General features: G+C 55.9%; 1 protein-coding gene across 3 annotated transcripts in view; it reads left to right on the forward strand.

Annotated features, from left to right (window-relative positions):
• Positions 1-20,252, forward strand: part of Myrip (myosin VIIA and Rab interacting protein) — a 173,579-nt gene that overhangs the window by 136,278 nt on the left and 17,049 nt on the right. For 2 of the 3 annotated variants that reach the window (XM_023700819.1, XM_023700820.1), the window contains exons 10-11: positions 7,877-8,116; positions 19,724-19,918. In XM_023700819.1, the coding sequence (XP_023556587.1) occupies positions 7,877-8,116; positions 19,724-19,918 (435 nt within the window). The remainder of the gene's footprint in view (positions 1-7,876; positions 8,117-19,723; positions 19,919-20,252) is intronic. The other variant, XM_023700821.1, reaches the window with a different exon arrangement.

Here is a 20,252-nt window from a genome sequence, read left to right on the forward strand (position 1 = left end):
CCCCACCTCCCATCCCTCCACCCCGTATCTCTCTTTGTTTGCTTGGACTTGTCAGTCTCATTATTTTCCTAGTATTTTCAAAGAAGCAGTTTTTAATTTTATCCATTAATCCTAGGAATTTTTTGTTTATCCCTTAGTTTACTAATTTCTGCTTTTTGTTTTTTAATGTATTTGGTTGTTACAGGATCTCACTACACAGCTTGGGCTCTGGTGATCCCCCTGCTTTCAGCCTGCCCAGCACTGGGATTACAGGCGTGCACCACTATTCCCAGCTCTAGCCAGCTCAGCCCACCCTGGGGGTGGGACTGGTGGGGCTGGAGGTGCCTGGGATCAAACCATGGTCCCTACGCTTTGCCTGACCTTGCCTAAGCAGCAGCTTTAGTCCGCTGAGCTATCTCTCCAGCCCAATTTTGGCTTTTACACTCATGAAAGCTTTCTTTTAATTCTTGTCTTCTTGCACTGGCGCTGACCAGCACTACGCTGTGACCTCCGTCCGGCACCCTGTCCTAGGTGACCTGCACTATGCTGTGATCTCAATCCAGCACCCTGTCCCAGGTGACCAGAACTATGTATATATTTTCTTATATATTCTAACAGATCTGTACCCCAGTGCACAAACTTGGTTTGCTCCACAATTCTGAAAAGATGGCCACATTAGTGTTCACATGGGGATAAGTGGCTGCACTTATGTTTGTCACCTGAGACAATGTTTGCAAACAAAAACAGAATTTTGCCACACACCTCCAGCTGTGAACCAAATTGCACACTAACAAGAATGTTTCTGAACCGACGTACCACTGTATACTGAATGTCATAATATTGAAAATGAATTTTCCCTCAAAGTGTGCTGTAATCCATGGGCTTAGATATGCAGTACACTCGTCAATTTTTCCAGTGATAGGTCATTTGCATTGCTCTTTGATCTACTTAATAACTGAAAGGTGAAAAACATTGGTTTTGGTTTTGGTTTGGTTCTGTCTGATTCACAAAGAACAGTCATGCCTTGCATGATTTGTACTGTTGGAGCTTTGTGTGCATTTCCTCTGGCCCCATCCGGTGGGCAGGTTTGCGAGCGCGGCCTGTGCACTCTCCATTTCCCGGGTCAGGACGGCACGTGCGCTGCTCCGGGTCTGAGACAGAGGCGGTCCTGCGTGTGGACTTCTGTTCACTGACCTTCCTGTCTGTCCTTTCTTTCCCCGATGCTGCCCTTGTTTCCGCCTCCGCAGCTTTCGTCGTCCTGGCTTGTCTTGATCCCTCTCTTGGCATCTGGCTGACCTTCGTGAGCACCCTGGGGCAGGGGCATTGGCATGGTGTCCCTGTCTCTTCCCTGTCCACCAGATGTGTCCCTCAGTGGCGATGATGGTCGGAGAGAGGCAGAGGGAAGCTGACGTCCTTCCCGCAGTCTCTGTCGACCACATCCCGACGCGTCACTCTGGACGCGAGCCCCTGGGTGGCCCTTAGTGGCAGGCACTGTGCACAGTGCTGGCCCCTGAGACAGATCCCACAGGTAGGGTGCGGTGTGGCCAGAACTCCTCAAAGCAGCCGGCAGGAGTCAGCTGCTTTCTTTCACACTGAAGAGAGGCCTGAAGTTGTTCTGATTTTCCTTTCTGTGGTGCTCTTGTCTTGTAGGTGTGCGTCAGATCTGCTGGGTTTCTGGAGCAGACCTACCACTAGAGGGCAGGCGCTCGCTCACCCGGCTGTGCTTAGCGTGATGAGCGCTTCTCTGCACATTCGGGTGTTTTTGCACCAGTAAAGCGTCCGTCTAGCGTCCTGGCGAGCGGCCCTTCCAGACCACCCATAACCACATGCTGAATGTCTTCTGCGCCTGTCACCTCCCTCACTGCTCTCCTGCTTTGTTCTTTTCCTTCATCTTCCAGGAAGCCTTCCTGCTTTGTCCGCTCTGCTGTCATTGTCTCCAGGAGGAGCTCTCGGCCAGCTGTGAGGCTTCCAGTTCTTCCTGCTGCTGCAGGTCCTCCCTCCCTGTCCTGTCCTTCAGCTCCTGGTCCCAGTGCCTGTCCCTCCTTCTCCACTTCCTCAGGGAAATCTTTCACTCCCTCTGTCAGATGGTAGATCCTGGCTGTTAGTCAAATTCACATTTTTCACTAATAGTGTAGCACTGCTGTGTTTCCCTATGGGGTCCAGCCTAACATTTTCACAGTCTGTGAGGACCTGCTGTCCCCCACCCCATGCCTTGCCTGTGTCGACCATGTGCAAAGCTTCCCCTTCTGTGAGCTGCCCCGTTCTTAGTGCCTGGCTGTCTCTGAGCCTCACCATGATGCTGAGTGGGTGGGGACAAGGGACAGACGGTGGAGACACCAGACGGCCTGCACCTCTCACAGGGTTTATTCACCCAGACCTCACATCACCGTCCAGGACTCCCACTTCCCTGTACCCAGTGCCATGTCAGGCAAAGCTGTGGGACAAGGGGGTCTGGGACACAGGTGTGCCCCCTCCTTAGATGCTTGCAGGGCCCCTAGAGCAGGGCTGGGCTGCTGGGCTGCTGGGCTGCTGGGCTGCTGGGCTGCTGTGCGTTAGTGCTGGATGGTGAGCTGTTATCTTTCTGGACCAAGGCTTGAGACTGCAGAGAGGAGGGGCCCCACTCCTGCCCACGCCAACGACAGAGAGAGGATGGCTGCAAAGCCACCTGCCAGTCCCCTCGGCGGCTTGGGAGGAAGGAAGATGTCCTCCTTCCTCACCCGCAACAGGCCATGCCTGCTGCCCTTTAGGGTGGGGCGTCTTCACCCTCTGCTTCCTCTGCCTACAGTGATTGTGGGAAATCTGGGTGCTCGAGAGAGAGGTCTTGGTAGGCTCTGGTGCCCCTCCGCTGACTGAGACACCAGGACTGACCCCAGGAGCTGCTGTGCCAGTTACCTGCTTTTGTCTTCAGTGGTCCTTGGTGCCCAAACTTGTTTCTTGTGCAAGTCCCCCCAGCCAGTGCCCCAGGACCTAGGTGTGCTGTAAATGTGCTATGTAGCTTGCCACAAGTAGAGAGCTACTAATTCTGTGGAATTCATTATCTATAAACATTTCTTTATTTAGTATGCATGTCCACTGATATAAGATGCTTGCTCCAGAAATAATTTAAAGTGTTTAATATAAATGGAAAAAATACAAGTAGAATGTAATGATGAAAAAATAGGACAAAAATAATAATAAAAAAGGGTAATAAAGATAGCCAGCAAGCTGGGGCCAGCGAGATAGCTCAGTGGCCTACCAGCTCCAGTCCTCTGCTCTATCAACTGAGCTATCGAAGGACCTGCTAGCTCAGTGCCTAAAGCACCTGCTGAGGCAAGCTGAGGCAGGGGACCGTGATTCAATCCCCAGCACCGCATGCTGTGCCAGCCGCTCCCGGCTGCCAGGGCAGGCCAAGCCAGCCAAAGAGAAAAAAAAAAAAGAAAGATAAACTGAGACCAGCAGTAACGTGTGTTCACCAAGCAGGTGCAGAGAGGTCGTGATCGCAGGCTGGCGATGACTGAACTTCTCCCCGAGCTTCCAGAAGACCAGAGAAGGAGAGTGAGTGAGCAGCATCCTGAGTGGCACAAATCAGAACAGAACAGAGCCCTGCCCCTCTGAGAACACTGCATGGATCAGAAGGCCTTAGCTTGGGTCTGTGCTGGTGCACGTTCTGGTACTGTGATGACAGAGGTCAGATCATCAGCTCAGGGAGGATTCGTTCTGGCTCACGGTTTCGGGGGTCAGTCCATGGTTGGCAATGCTGTCAGGCTGTGGTGGGCAAGGTGTCACAGAGGGCGATGCTCACCTCACGGTGTCCAGAAATTAGGGGGACAAGAAGGGGCTGGCTTGCCCACATCCCCTTCTTGGTGCCCCCAAGACCTGACTTCCACAAGCTGCACCTCCTGGAGACCCACAGCAGCCTGCACTACATGGGCCTTGGGGAATTTTCAAGACCAAAACCATGTAGGATCCTCTTGGGGAGGACCTTGGGTGCAGCAGCTGCCTAGAAGCTGCTCCAGGATACCTGCTTCAGGGCTGCTTCCCTGCCAGACCCTCATTGGCAGCCAGCACAGCACCCCTCGCAGTTCAGTCAGGCGAGACTACAGCAGCTCCCACTGCCTCAGCTGCTCCAGGATTAAGTTTGGGGGCAGTCTAGCAGTGGGTGTGCCCTGCCGAGCACTGGAGTTAGCAATAAGCTGAGTTGGGTCGGAGTGTAAATGGTGGGCCACCCATATGGATGCCACCCTGTAGCAGAGCGAGGGGATGTCCCTGCACAGGGCCAGGAAAACAACTCAGCCTTACTCTTGAATTTCCTCCAGGACACAGACCACAGGGGTCCTCCCCTCCACTGCTGATTCAGGTCTGTGTAGGCCTGGGCCCTTCTGCTTCAGTGGCAGCGAGAAGACCGTGACCACACAGCAAGCAGCAGAGTTGCTCTGAGCGAGGCAGGGCCCACCTCTCCTGGGCTCATCCCACTATTTCCAGGCCACCAAATCACATCACGCCCTGGACCCAGATGAGGGCAGGTGCAGCAGGTGGGAACCTCGGCACTGCTGTCCTCTGTGCATCTTCCTAGATAAGATGGCCCAGAGTGCATCTGGAAAACCAGCACTTGCCATGTGCTGGTGCTCGGTGAGTGTGCGCAGCCCCTGGCCTGTGAGGACATGTGCCGGACCAGGCCCACTCCCAGCAGCAACAAGGACACAACAGAATCTCACACCTGGTATGAAGGGGCCTTAGAGGCTCTCTGTGGGAGTCTCAACAAGGAGTTGGTTGCACTTTAAGAATCAGCCAATCAATGACTTAGGGAAGCTGTAGTTAAACTCTTGGTGTTTTCCCCTGGACAGAGGCTAAGTGTCAGGGTAAACTGTTGACCAAAGCCTTTTCTTACATGTCCACTGACAGAAGATGCTGCACCCTCCATTCTTACAGCGGGGCCAACCAAGCTCTCTGAACCACAGGAGGAGGATGAGGGCCTGGTGGGTGGCCGCAGACTGTCAGGAAACCTCTCTGCAGTTCTGAGCTATGTTGGTAGGGGGTCTGCATGTGGGGATCATTGCCCCAAGATCCAAGGCCCAAGGAGCTTGGTCCATACCCACTCGGAACCCTGAGTTGAAAAAGAGACAGACAGAACCTACTTGGATCTTGCTCCTCCCAGAGGGAGGTTGGATGTAGAGCAAGGCACTTACCTCTAAATAAGGAATGCTCACCATGCGGCTGTAGGAAGATGTCCATGTTGTAGATCTGCTTGTTCCTCATGTAAACATCAACCTCAAAATCCCATGCTGGCGATTTACCAAGCACTTGGTGGGGTCCAGTCGTAATTGTGCCTGGGCTGCAGGGAGGGCTTGTTTGCCTTTAAAGCCAATTATGATACAAAGGACTCAGCAAGCAGCGGGGCTCCATGCCACAGCAACTGATCTGTAATAAGAAAGGCTGCCACAAGAGTAAGAGCTAGCAGATGCTAGTCTGTGCCTTCCCACCTCCATGGGCCAGCCGGGGCAGCTGGCACACTCCTGCGCCTTGCATTTCCAAAGACAGCCTTGGTGCTCCACGCCGCCTCCTGCAGTGGGGAACGCAGGTTTGCTCCTCTCCAACCCCAGGTGGGGTCGCCATCTCCTCCAGGCTGAGCTGACCAGGTTTTGCTGTGTGTTCTTGTGCCTGTCAGCTATTAGAATGGTCATAAATTTAGCAGCACACAGCCAGGGAGCAAACAGCTCCACATTAACATGTGGAGAGCACAGCAACCTCTACCTCCAGGTGCAGAAAAAGAAGCCCCCTGCCCCCAGGTCCTCAGAGATGGGCAGGCCAGCCAGCTGTGGTGTCTAGATGTCAGACTCAGGGATTTCCAAATCTTATGCTTGGTGCATGGGCTCCTGGGTAGCACCAGTGTCGTCCAGCCTGTGAGCCAGGGCTCTGCTCGGAAGTCCATTCGAATAAAGTGTAAGAACCAGTGCAGAATGCTTGATACTTAGCTCGGATTCAGGATGCTTTATCAGCAGGAGTGGGAGGGCCACCAGGTGCTAGGATAGAGTCCACACAGGTTGGCCTGTGACCACCAAAAGGGACCTCTTGGTGGGCTCTTTTTTCAAAGGCAGAGAAAGCTCAGAATCATCCACCTCCCAAGACACAGGCGGTGCCTGGGAGTGCAGCCTTGAAGACACTGACATTGACCCCTCTACACTCAGAGAATTCTCAGGAGGGAGGGAATGAGGCTGAGGGGAGCAGCTGTAAATTAGTCAGCAGGCTGTCCGGGTACACATCACCCCAGTAACTGTCTGTCTCCTCGGGAAATCTGAGTACCCCACCTCGGGAGACTCGCAGAGAGCTGTTCTCAAGGTTCGAGGTTCTCGTGGAACACCGCCAGGGGGATGGGCGCTCCGCCCTTGCCTCTGAACCTTCTCCTGCCTGCTGCTCACGCTGCCCCCCCTTCAAGCACCGTGGCCGGCACCGTGGCCAGGCTGCAGATCCGCAGAGCAGCTTTGTGCACCTGAGCTCGCAGCCCCTGCTGGTGTCCTCAAGCAGGACACACATGCCCGTGCGGCTGCCCCGAGCGGCACCTTCCCTCCAGCTCTCCGGCCCCAGGAGGGCTCCCGCTCCAGCAGGGCACAGGTCACTGCTTCCTGTGGGCCTTTGCATTAACCTGCTTTTTAAACTTTCTTTCTTTTTTTTCCCATAATTTTATTGAGAAACAAATAGCAATGAGACAGGTTCAAATCAAACTGGTAGGACAGTTCCAACAATTAACACATTGCATACTCTTTTCCTAGTGGTTATTTGCTGTACAAGATGCAGACATGATATCCTATTTACAAACACTGTTAGAACAAATTGCTCTATTCATTAAGAGAATGTAACTATGTATCTATCCTAACCACTTTGAATATGCAGATACAAAATGGACATTCATCTGTATCGCCTTTTTTGTTTAGTTCTATCATTTGAATATTATAGGTGTGTAAACTCAGCAAAATATTCTAAAAGAGTCCAGTAGTCCATAACAGTATTGGGTCTTCCTCTTGACTGGGAGTGTCAGAGATTGCTGACCTGAGTCCCCCACAGCTCAACATAACAGCATGGGTTTTTAAACTTTCTACTTCACATGTTTTCTTCTAATCACCCTGTTCAGGCCGCTGCCTTCAGGGCTCATCTGATTACACGTGGTACTGGGTAGACCTCAGCGCAAGCATCTCACAGTGCCAGCAGCCTGCTGCCACCCTCCCAGCACACGGAGACTGGCTCGCTGTGTGCCAAGATCCCTCCCATCGGCCATGACAGGGCCACGGGTGGCACAGCTGCAGGTGGACAGGGCCAAAGCGGGAAGGGGTCCTCCTCCTGCTTTCCTCTGTCCGTACCATCTGGGATATCTGCACATCAACACAAGGGTCTGAGAAGGTCCGCCCAGCAGGAAGCAGGCCTCCCAGACCCACTCACAATCTGCGCCCTTGTAGCAAATCCTAGAGTGCCAGTCTCCTCCCAGATGCAGCCTGAGTTGTCTAGTAATTGGCAGTGTCTCTGTCAGTTTTCTTTCCTTTGTCATGATGAAAAATCCTGAGTTCTCAACTGTGCACAGTGAAAGCTAGAGCCTGGAGGACGGATCCCAGCCGGGTCCTCCCTCTATAAGCCCTGCTCAACCCACTGTCCTCTCCCCTCAGGGACTGCCTTCCTGCCCCCCTCACAGAGCTGGGAGCCCGTGAGAGGCCCGTGGGTGAGATGTTCACAGGAGCCCAGAATGTCTCTGGGTACGAAAACCCTCCACAAAGCGCTAACCACAGGCACCTAGGACAGCAGACTGGAGAATCCCTAAGTACACTTGCGTGGGGAAAGAGCGCTGTGGCCTCCAGCCACCTGTCCTCACCTCCCTGGCATCCTGGGCCGCCCTGCCACGCCAGCAGAGGTCTTCATTTCGGCTTTCCCTCAGGTGCCCAGTGACGTATCGGAGACGGACCTCAGCAGTGAGGCTGCAGACTCCCGGACCCTCATGGACACAGGAGAGGAGAAGCGGAGGAGCCGACTGCACGAGTTAGCCATGAAGATGAGCGAGAAGGACACATCTTCCGGGGAGGACCCCGAGTCAGAGCCCAAGACCAAGCCTGGGAGCCAGAGGGAGGGCGCGTCCTCAGCGGAGAACACCCGAAGTGTCCAGGATGAGCTGAGGAAGGTAGGGCGTGGGCGGGGCTCCGTGTGCGCAGGAGTGCGGCGGCTCCCACACGCCCAGCCGTGAGCACTGGGCAAGCAGGGGACCGCCTCCCTCCCGATGGTCCCGGCCCCCATCTCCTGCCCTCCACAGACTGCCCTGGTCTTGGGGTCCCTGTTATGCACCGCTCCCTCTCCTTCATTCCCCACCTCCTCCCTGTAGATGCTGCCCGTGGTCGCGACCAGGTAGTCGTGTGACACGGAGCCTAGCTGTTGAGCCTTACTGTTTTCAGATTCCAGTCGGTTTGGTTTGGCTTCAGTCCTTTTTCAAACAGTGTAGGAATGCTGGGGCCTCACACAGAAGGATGCTTCTGTTAGTGGGGTTCCCAGAGCCTGCACATTTGATGTCCAGTCTACACACACACACACACACACACACACACACACACACACACCGTTGGCCCCCACAGGCCTGAGTTCTCAGCACAGAGGGTAGCGCTGAGCTGAGGCTGGGCCCCAGCTCTGAGAACACACTTGTGTGGCACTCCCTGGCCCAGGGACCAGGCAGCTGGGGGCATGGAGCGCTCACCTGAACATGGCTCATGAAATACCTGGGGCCAATGTGGTCAGTCCTGCAGATGGGGAGACGGTGCACTTCAGGGCCTCCACAGTGCTCCCGGGGGCCCCGGGTCCCGGTCCCTCAAATCACTGCTCCCTCCTTGGCAAGTGCAGCGGGTCCCACTTGTCTTTAGGGAGCTGCCGCCTCCAGAGGACGCTCCCAGTCTTTCCCTGCCATGGGCGAGTGCTGCATGGTGAACACTGCATGCCCTGGTGTGACATGGTGACACATCTGCTGTGTGACAATATCTGTCCCATTCCTGTCACATTCGTATGCTGATCTGAGTGCAGGAGCCGCCTGCACTCTGCACAGCAGTCTGGCAGTGGCTGTGTCCTCGCCTGTGCCACCACTAGCCCCAAGCTCCACTCCCATGAGCAACCTGGCATGCCAAGCCCAGCCCCTCAGTCCCCGTCTGCAGGCAGAGCGAGCAGGGAAGGAGGCCGTCGCCGGCAAGAAGCTGAGTGCTTTGGCCTTACTTGTGTCTGCAACAGGCCCCCAAGTTTGCCCTGTAGCCAGAAATATGCCTGGAAAATACAAAACTATAGAGGCAAGAAAAATAGCAGTATTAGCAAGGGGGTATGGTGAGTGCAAGGTGGACAGGAGAGACTAGGGGACTGTTCTTAGTGTTGTGAAATATCGGACAGCCAAACGTGGTAACTGCGCAACTGTATGCATTTGTCAAAGCTCACAGATTTGCATGCCCCTAGGGGTGTGACCGTATGTAACACACATGCACACACTCGCAGAGGTAGCCTGGTGGCCTTGAGTACCCTAACTAGAAATGTGTAAGGCTTGTGAATGCAACTAATTACCTCTGCTCAGGGCCATAAAAATGACTGAGTTGCTGGAGAAATGCTCTGTGTGGGAGCTCTAGACACACAGGCACCGTCTACCCCCAAATAAATGCAGATATTTAACAGAATGAGCTCAGGTTTGAAACTTGGTGAAGCTTTTCAAAAGTTCTCTGAAGTGTGGTTGCATGAGATACCCCAGGAAGCTTCCAGCTCAGTCTTAGCAGCCACGGTAGCAAACAGGTGGAAGAAACCCATCCAGAAATAGAGGACCCAAGGCAAGCAGATGGGGTGCCATGCAGGCACCAGGGGCAGCAGGAGCACTGACAAGCTGCACAAGTGCTGCACAAGATGCACTGGGCGCCTCACTGACCTTGGGAGGAAGGAGCCAGAACCCCGTGTCACACCACACCAAGCCGATTCCACGCAGGCAGTCACAGCACCCAGTAAAAGCCACTGTGCTCCAAGAGCAAAAGCTAAGATCCAGGAGTTGGCAAAGCCCATGAAACCAGCAAGAAAGTGCAGTGGGGACAGCAAGATAGCTCAGCTGAGTAAGTGCCTGCTTAGTCAAGTGCAGGGACAGGGTTCAATCCCCAGCAGCACAGGCCGTGCCAGCTCTGCACCCGGGTGCTCTGAGCTGGCCACCAAGACCAGGCATGGTGGCGCACACCTGTAATCCCAGCACTGGGGAGGCTGAAAACAGGAGGATCACTATGAGTCCTAGCTGTGTAGTGAGACCCTGGACCAAATACATTTAAGAAACAGAAAGAGGAAGGTGGACAGGAAGAGACTAGGGGAATGTTCTTAGTGTTGTGAAATATCCGACCGCCAAACATGGTAACTGCACAACTGTATGCATTTGTCAAAGTTCACAGATTTGCATGCCCCTAGGGGTGAGTGTTACCATATATAGCACACATACTTCCTTGGGAGGAAGGAAGGAAGGAAGGAAGGAAGGAAGGAAGGAAGGAAGGAAGGAAGGAAGGAAGGAAGGAAGGAAGGCAGGCAGGCAGGCAGGCAGAAAGACAGACAGACAGACAGCACACACACAAGTGGTGGAGATGTGGGGTCCAGACATAGAATATGCTGGTCCAGGAGTACCCAGCACCGCAGACAAGGACAGTGCATACAAGGATGGGCACACACGGCACACACACATACACATCACAGAGGGCACTCACCACACACTGCAGGCACGCACACATGGCACACACATGACACACACATGTGCCACATGCAGCACACACATCGCACATATACATTACACATGCCACACACGTACACAGTGGACACAAGACACACATATCCACACATTACACCAGGCACACACAGCATGCATACATACACATTCCATGCACTGCACATGTTGCACACATACCACACACTGCACACACAGTACACACATCACACACACTACATATCACACCTATCATGCAGCACACATGCATGCATGGCACACATGCCACACCACACACACTGCATATGTAGCACATAGGGTTCACACATACATGCAATCACACATGCCACACTGCACACACCATGCACACACACTATACACAGCATATATACAACATACTACACACAGTGGATGCAAGTGGCCAATGAGCTTGTGAACACACGCTATCTCCAGCTGGACTGTGCTGTGCCCAGTGTTGTACTGGTCCAGAGGCTTCCCTCTCATTCGGCGGCTGTTTCTCACCCACCCTGTGCCCAGCACTGCTGTGCCTTGGAAAAGCCCCGAACCCTGCCAACCTCGTCATCTGCTGGCCAGTGGTGGCACCATGACAGCAGGCCACACCGCCCTCACCTGATGACTGAAGATCGGGGACAATGATCTGGAGGGCACGGAAACAGCCATCTGAGTTGCACGGTGGGCGTGGCGGCTCATGGCTCTCTGGGAACCCAGAGCCCTGGTGGGGCCAGGGCGTGGCCTGTGGTCCGGGTCTGTGCTTCCTCGGCTTCTCTTGGGAGGCAGGAGCTGCGGGGTGCACCCAGCACAGCCCCAGGGTCTGGGTTTCTCCCATGGAAAGCACTGGGCACCCCAAGTATGGGGGTCCTCAGGCCTAGGGAAGCAAGCAGAAATGCTCACGTGTGTGGGAGAACGGTGGGCAGACAGGAAGTTGGAAGTGGAAACCTGTGTGTGTGTGTCCCCTCTGTCAACTAAGAGGCAAGTCTGTCTTGTGAACGTGAGGGATAGCAGCACTGGAGCTCCAGTGCTGTACACAGGCTAGGAAGGGCTGCTGCTCAGAGCGCCCTGGCCCTGCATCTCTGGGAGGCTGAGGCAAGAGGACAAGCTGGAGCCCAGCCTGGACAGCTGAGAGCCTGAATCTCAGAGATCTGATAGGCCTGGGACTCCAGCGCAGTGGGAGGCTTCTGGGCCTGCCTTAGTATTGCAAACAACAGAAAGAAGAGAAGTAGGAAGAGCCCCGGGGCGCACTGAGACAGTGGTCAGCACCACCCTGTGACTGGAGAGCAAGCAGAGGGAGCAACTTTGAGTGTGAGGAAGTACGAAATAAAACTCCTCCCAATCCCAGGGAGCTGCCTCTTCCTAGCAGGCCCATTCGGGGCCGCAGCCCTGCACACAACTACACTGCTGACCCAAGGAGCCTGGGATTCATGCGTCCCAGAAAGCACTTTCCAGAGGCTTCTAGTTCAGCCATTACTTGCCTGTGAGCTCAGATTTGCATTTGAATCTGAAGCAGATTGGTAAGCTGAAGAGAGAAAATGGAAACTAATTCTATCCATAATAAGAGCAAAAATGTGAAATTAAGACTTGATAAGAAAACTGCAGATCTCCACGAAGCATCGCAGCTCGCTGGAGGGAAACTGTAGGGGGATGACATTTCCCCAGCTAGGTTAGGAGCTCAGTGTAATTCAGACCAGAGCGCCAAGCAGGGTCCTTGGACTTTTCAAAATACTCTCAAAATCAAAATGACCGGGTAGAAGAAACAGTCAAAAGTAGTGTAGAGCTTTGACAGAAAAGAAAAATGAAGAGGACACGTGTGTTAAGATGCCAGCTTGGTGTTTGAAGACCCAGGGAGTGAGCAGGTGAGGTCCTGAGACAGGCTGTGGGAGCCGCAGCTCCTACTCACTGCCCCTTCAGTTAGGAAGCCGTGACTCTAGCGGCAGTGTTAGGCAATTGTCTGCCAGCCCTTTGGGGGCAGAGGGATCGGGTGAGAGGGGTTCTGCATCTCCACGAAGGGCTGAGCAGCCCCTGCTGGCTCGCCAGCCCCAAGGCAGGGATGGAGATGACATGGGGGAGGCAGCACCTTCCCTGCCCCTGGCTGGGCATTCACTGCTCACCATCTGCTCCGCAAGTCTCTGTCATGATATCCCAGAAACAACCATGCAGTGTGGACAGGGGAAGATGCCAGGGGACACTGAGGGCTCACAGCAGACGGAAAGCGGTGGAGCGGGTGGGGACTCAGGAGAGAGAACCTGGCCAGGTGTCCTGGGACCTGAGCCCCTGGGAAGCCAGAACACATGCCTGGTCCCCTAGGAGGAAATGACTTTGACGACCCCAGGACCCCAGGTGGCCAAGGACAGAAGGGGGGCAAGGAGCACAGGGCTGAGCAGGGACCTTGGAGGACTCCAGCACTTGTTCCCAAGAAACAAGGCTCTGGACAAGGGTGAGTGGAGACCAGATAGGATGACCTTGCGTTCCCAAGATGTCTGGCACCTTGGGCTCCTGCTCGCACACCAAGCATGACGGGGTTCTCCAGAGCTGAGTGTGCACCCACTGGCAGCCTGGCTTCTGCAGGCAAGGGTAAAGGTTCCCGGGATGTTAGCACCGCACTCTGAGGCCAGCCAGGGAGGAGGAGCGAAAGATGGCAGCCAAGCAGGGAGCTCCGGCCTGTGCACACCCGCCAGCCAGCCCGTAGCTGCTCCCCAGGCGGGACAGTGGCTCCACTGGGTGCAAGCGCAGCGGCTTCCTGGGTGCTGATTGATTCCATCCACACTGGCTCCCTCACAGCTCAAGCTCTCTCATCGGGCCCCTCGGGCATGGCGAGAGTCTGTTCAAGGAGTCTGTATTTTGTTTGAGGAGTCTGTGTTTTGACGGCTGTGGAGACATCGCCCAGGGCCTTCTGCTTCACGAGATCCAAAATATATTTGCACTGAATTTTTCACACAGACTTCTGTCAACTTCTTAGGCAGACATATGGACTTTCTTTTCTTACTTTTGAAAAGGAGAGAAAGACAAAATCAGGGCCTTTGGACAAACCTTCCTGCTTGCTCTGGTAGCTGAAGGGAAACCTGTTACAAAGGAAGGCGTGTCCATCAGATGGGGCAGAAGTGCTATGGGTCTGGGTTCTGTGGAGCCTGTGGCCATCCTACTGCTTGGCCCTGGGTGGCTCTGGAAGACCCACGGCTGGCTCATCTGTGACACTCCCAGCCACTGTGTGGCCCAATTTTCTCGCCAAGCACCAAACTCATCCTGGCTACAAGAGGCCGAGAGCCTAGACCCAGTTCATGCGCGTTTCCTGTCCAGAGCTAGGAGCCTCAGGAGCTGAACCTCAGAGGAGGGCCTGAGGGATGGCGGAGAAGCCCAGGCTTGGAAAGCAAAGTGTCCAGGCCCAAAGCCAGCTCTGCAAAGACAGAGGGTGTAGCCCGCAGGCAGGGGGCACAGACTGGCACAGCAGTAGATGGATGGTGTCCCCTGCCCTCAGGGCTGTGGAGCACGAGCCACAGAGGGCCTTCCGCTCTGCCGGAGTTCTTGCTCACCCACCTGTGGCCTACCTGGCCTTCAGGAGACCCTACTCGAGTGAGCATGGTGTGCACCCCTGCAATTCCAGCATCTGGAAGCCTGAGGCAGGAGGATCATAGCCCACCCTGGGGTGCCTAGCCAGTTAGAGGGACCCTGTGTCAAAAAACTTGGCAAATGGCTGGGGATGCAGCCCAGTGGGTGCGGCTCAGTGAAGCCCTGGCGTGATCCCTGGTCCAAAGACAAATAGACAACATGGGAGAGACCTGTGGGAGAGGCTTGAACACCTCCTCTTCTGGGTTTCTGGGAACTTCGCCCCGCCTCATGTTCAGACCACTCCAGGGGCCTCAGTTTCCCTGGGCCACCAGATCTGCACATAGCAGCACCTGCTGTCCACACCTCCCCCAGCCCATGCTCAGCCCTTTGGAGCCTCCCCCCACCTCCCTACTGTGGCTGCACAGGTGGCCCTGGTGGCCCAGCCCCAGCAGCAAGAAGATGAGCCCACGCCCCTCTGTGCCTCCTGGTCCCGACACTGGGCTCTGAGATCAGGCATGCTGGGTGCAAACCCTGGCTCCCCGGGCCTATGCTCATCACTGTCAGAGAACAAAGTCCCTACACAGCACTGCACACATAGCCCAGGCCATGGTGGGGGAGGGGGACTGGCGGGCTGGGGGAGGGGTGACTCTAGCTCCTTGCACAGCCCCAGCATCCGGCACCAGACCTGCCAGCCTCCCTGTCCCATGCATCCCATGCCTGCCCCACTGCAGCCATGACCTCGGTGTCTGTCCTCCAGACTGAACCCAGAGTCATGGGAACAGCTGCTGGCCAGCCCTGCAGCCACAGTGCAGGACAAGACAGTCACCGTCCCTGCCTGGCCCAGCCCTGCTTCCTGTGAGCTGTGTGGCTTCCCTTCCACACCCCATGAGCCTGGACAGCACGACAGGGAGTGGAGCTTCCAGAGGCTGCGCCCGTCATGGTGACTGCTGTGCCGGGGGCAGCATCCTGCATGCGTGTCCCAGGGAGGTGGACACCTGCTCTTGCTGCCTTCAGTGTGCTCCTGCCAGTCGGCTCGGCATCCACTGTCATCGCAGGAGAAAGAATGTAACAGACAAGAATAACAGCTGCCGCCTCCTCTAGAACTGCACATGCGTGTGAGTGAGAGACGCATGTGCGATCAGGCAAGCAACCTCATCTGGAGCAAACTGATCTGAATTCTGAGACAGTGAACAGAGCTGCCTTCCTTCCTTCCTTCCTTCCTTCCTTCCTTCCTTCCTTCCTTCCTTCCTTCTTTAGGAAATCACGCTGGTGCTATACAATGCTAGATTCTAGGACTTTTTTCCTTTTTAAAATGCTCTTATTTGCCGGCAGGCATGGTAGCACACACCTATAATCCCAGCACTCAGGAATGAGGCAGGAGGATTGCCAGAGGTCGCCAAGCACACAAGCCCTGCAGCCAGTGCACCCAGCCGGATGCTGTGGCTGCCCTCGGAGCTGCCTGCACCTCCCACCTGTCTCTTTCAGATGCAGACCCAGAGGGGTTGGTGCAGTCCTGTGGTGAACCCCAGAGGGGTTCCTGGAGCTGTGTGAGTGAGAAGGGTGGTCACAGAAGCCCTCGCCCCATAGGACCACAGAGCCTGGCTCCCCAGTTGTTCTGGGGAGTCCCAAGGAGGCCTCTGCACATGTGGCCCATGTTGTGTGGCCCTCCTTGATGACCACATTGCACAGGCCCCAGCAGCGTGGTACCTTCATGCCAGGGCTCTGTTCTCTAAGACCAAGGTTTTGTGGGTCCCCACAGTATGACTTGGGGACCCTTTCTCCACTAAGAAATTAAGAAGTGATGCTTTTTAACTGCATCATTAGAAGTATTGTACTAATAGACGTTAAAATATATTTCTGGGACAAAGAGTTCAGTGTGCGTGTGCGCGTGTGTCAGGGCACAAGAGCATGTACAGGCCCAATGCTTGGCACCCCTGGTTCCCCAGGGAAGCCCTGGACGCCAGCCCCACCCTCCTGTTCCTCCACTGGCCCAGAGCCCCAGGTGCCTGCTCCTTTGTGCCAGCCCCCTGAGCCCCGGCTTCACGCTTGTGCAGGAGTTGGATCCACCTCTTTGGGAGTCAGAAACTGTCCCTTCTGCTCAGCTCCTGCACACTCAGTCTCACCCCTCAGCACCATTCATGAGGACTCGGACATGAACAGTAGGGACAGGCCTGAGCCACAGAGCCCCCACCCCAGCCTCCAGAGCGCCTCTTTCCATCAAGCTGGCGACCATGATGGTGGTGGTGAAGGTGACAGTGACAAGAGCAGGCCACTGACTTCCCTGGTTCCCCATGCAGGATGGCTGGGCTGGCAGGAGCATTCCTGCTATCCTAGCTGGAAGTGAGGAGCCAGGGGTTGGGATCACTGCAGGAGATTGTAAGGCTCTCGGGGAGGCGCTTCCTGTCCATGCTCAGAAGCGGAAGGCGAATCGCCCGGGCAGCACCACACTTTCTGTGTGTCTCTGGAAGTGATGTTATGAGGAAGAGGAAATGGAGTGCAAATCCATCTCAAGCAGCACATTTAGGGAAAGTGCAGGGGCAGGCGGGGAAGAGTGCCAGCCTCCAGGTGAAGAGCGAAGACTACCCACCTACCCTGCAGTCCTGAGGAGAAAAGGGGCCTCAGGCACGTGCAGCACAGGTCCTGACCCATTGGCAGCGCTGGGTCTGGAGCACTTGGGCACTTGGGGGTCTGCTTGGGACCTGCGTTCCAGGAGTGGCAGACTGCATGCAGTAGTCCTCGGAAGCTGTTCTTCGTGCACATGTGCAATTCAGAGCTGGAACCGGGAGCTGTGCACCAGACTTCACCCCAGCCCATTTTGCTTTGAGGCAGGGGCTGGCTCAGTTACTAGTTGCCCAGGCTGGCCTCAGCTTGCAGTTTGCCTGCCCCAGCCTCCCAGAGTGCTGGGGGTACTGGCATGTACAGCCACATCTGGCTTTGTCATGGTTTGCTGCTAATGAGGAAGCTCAGCCTCAGGCCACGAGGAGTCCAAGCGCTGGGCTTCCTGTCCCTCTGGAGAGCTCCTTGATGTCACCACGTATCAGGTGGGATTTTGGCTCAGCCCCGTTTGCTTAGCTCATGTGATGGATACAACGTCCCTGTGGGGCTGTGGCACAGACCGAGCCCTAAAAGTGGACACCTGTGCTCTCCGGGCTGAACATCAAGACTGCATCACAGCAACCCCTTGGTGGGCAGCCACTGAGTTCACGCTCCACCTTGTGGATACTGGGGCCTGTGCTCAGCGCTGTTAGAGAATCATGCATGTGGACACCTGGCAAACTCATTTGATCTGCATCTCTCTGGTCACCGAAAGGCTGGACTTTGTTTCTTAGGCTCAGTAACCTTTTGAATTCCATCGTCCAGTTCCTGCGGCCACTGTCTTTGAGGCCAGCCATCAGTCCAGGCCACCCTGTCTGCCATACCTCTGCTGGCTCAGAACCACACCTCAAGAGTCTGGGCCCGCCATTGCCATGGTGGCTCCCTATGGACACCGCTTCAGGCCACAAGCCACGATGAGGAAGGAGTCCGAGTTGTCTTCCGCTGCAGCTCTGGTCTCCGCCCACTTTCCATCTGTATCACACGCCCTGGCGCAAGCTCTGTGTCGGCCCAGTGGAAGGAGCTTCAGACCCTAACTCTGGGCAAGGCTGGAGGCAGACACTGCACACAGGGCCCAAACACTGGCCCTGTGGAAAGCCTCAGCTCTCAGCTGCCCGCTGGTGGAGCCCTCTAAGCTCAGAGCTGCCCCATCTCCCAGCAGGCTAAACCCTGAGATCTCACTTCCCTGAGGTGCCTGTGTACCCCATCCTCCCAGGCCCCAGCAAGCCACACTCCTGGATGCCAGATGAGGAGCCCTGGCCCCACAGGTGGGAACTGAGCTTGGCTTCCTGCTTGAATTTCCCATAGAGAGCAGAAACACACACACACACACACACACGGCACACACTTGCACATATGCACACACGCACATGCACACTAGACGACCACTCTGCTCAGTGCTCCCCACCATGGCCTCTCCTCTCCAGAGCAGCCAGGGACCCTTGTGCTGGGAAGCATGGGCAGCCCTCAGGGCAGGGATGGTGTTTCGTGTCCCAGTGCAGGCAGGAACCTCTGCAGCCTGCTCTCCTGCTCCACAAAAGAGTGGATGAGTAAGGCTGCTGGTGGATGGGTGGGGCAGTGACAACCAAGTGTCCCTTTGGGCCCTGCCTACTGCCCCCTGATCATTGGGCCATGCGGCTCCACGTGTGTTCTTGCTGGGGCTTCTTCGCTGTCGTCTGACTTTTTCCAGAGCCCCTTTTTCTTTTCTTTTCAAAAGATATGCACAGGTTCTTTGTCTGCCAGCACTAAGCGGGTATTTCATTCACTAAGAGAAAGCTAACACCCATCACTTCCGCACAGACGATGTGGGCTTTTCTACAGCTGACTCATCAGCCAGGGCTCGGCAGGCTGCAGGAGTCCTGGGTCGCCTGTACCCCAAGTGAGGACAGGCTGGCCCCCCACTGGGCAGGAGCCCCATAGCCTCTCAGACTCCCTCGTCCTCCATCAGACAAAACAGACAGCAGAAGCCACTTGGAGGAGCAAGATTCCAGCCACAGCCACAGTTCATGCTTCCAATACTGAGGAGGCGTGAGTCAGGTAGCCCGCAAAGGTCTGTTTCCAGCAGCTCAAACCCCAACTCTGCCAAATCCCTTTCCTGATAAACAGAAAGCTGAGGGCAGCAGTCCACTTGTAGCTTGCAATCCCCATAGTGAGAGAAGAGCGGCTGTGTGGGCCCACAGCTGGGACAGCGGAGCAACCCTGAGCCCGGCCCAGGCCTGGAGCTCGGTGTCCACGTGAACTCACATGGCTGAGGCCCTCGGATGGTCAGAACCCTGGGCCAGGAATGCAGAGACCGAGCGGCCTGGCAGCGCAGCCTGCTGTGGGCTGTGGCCCACAGAGACGGTGTCTTCCTGTGTGGAGGCCTGTGAGGCGGGCGGCGACCCCCGTTGACTCGGGAGCCGTGCGGCCATCACTGCTCAGGGTAGAGATTAGAGCAGGAGTCAGCTGTCTCAGTTTCCCCCAGTGGGAAGGTAAAGGTTCTGCAGAGACCCCTGGCCCCAGGGAGGCCGGGAGAGGATGAACAGTGAGGGCAGGTGCAGGGTAAGCACAGTGTCCGTGAAGGAGGACGCTGGCCAGCACCCTCCCCAACTCAGTCCTTGGCGCTGTCTCAGCTCGATGCCACAGGGAGCTTCCAGGCCAGGGTTGCGTGGCCAGAGGAAGTGAACGTGGGGACTGTCGTGGCCGTGGCTGTCCATGGGGAGCAGAGCACACTCAGCCCAGGGTGGGGATAGAGAGGGACACCCCGCCCCTCGGGACAGGCAGGACCGGCTCTCACCTGGCTCTGTGGCAGTGGGGCTCCTGGTGAGCACCACGTGACCAAGGGCTCCTGCGTCATTCGGTGTTAACGTGCTGTTCTTGTCTTCTGTCCCCTTCTGTTGCTGGCCCAAACAGAAGTTCTCTGCCGTCTCTCTCTGCAACATCTCCACAGAAGTCCTGCGAGTCATCACAGCCACTGAGGAGCTGATCGCGGAGTCCACGGGGCCCTGGGGGCTCCCGCCCGCACCCACGGGCAGGGAGGAGAGGCCGCTTCCTCTCGGGACAGACCGGGCGAGGCTGGAGGAGCAGCTGACCTCCCTGGAGGAGAGTGTAAGGGCAGACGTGGCCAGCAGGGGTGGCTGTGGGTGGCTGTGAGGTGGGAGGCCACATGTGTCCTCAGCCCCAGAACAGCCTGGGACAAGGGTCTGAGGCCAGCAGCTGAGAGAGACAGTCATAGCAGGGAGAGGGCTTAGGCCAGAGTCTGTCCTGACCCAGGGCAGGAACCAGTCCTCCTTGGCCAGCAGGAGCTTCAGTGATTGTGCCACAGTGTCCCCAGAGGATGCTCTCTGCAGTGAGCAGGAGTGGCTGCAGCCTGGGTTTGCTGGTGTACAGTGGTACAGTGACACTGTTACACCGTTCAGCTATTGCGGTGGGCCTGGGGCCA

Source organism: Octodon degus, unplaced genomic scaffold, assembly GCF_000260255.1.
Source record: "Octodon degus isolate 3935 unplaced genomic scaffold, OctDeg1.0 scaffold00126, whole genome shotgun sequence".
Lineage (NCBI taxonomy): Eukaryota > Metazoa > Chordata > Mammalia > Rodentia > Octodontidae > Octodon > Octodon degus.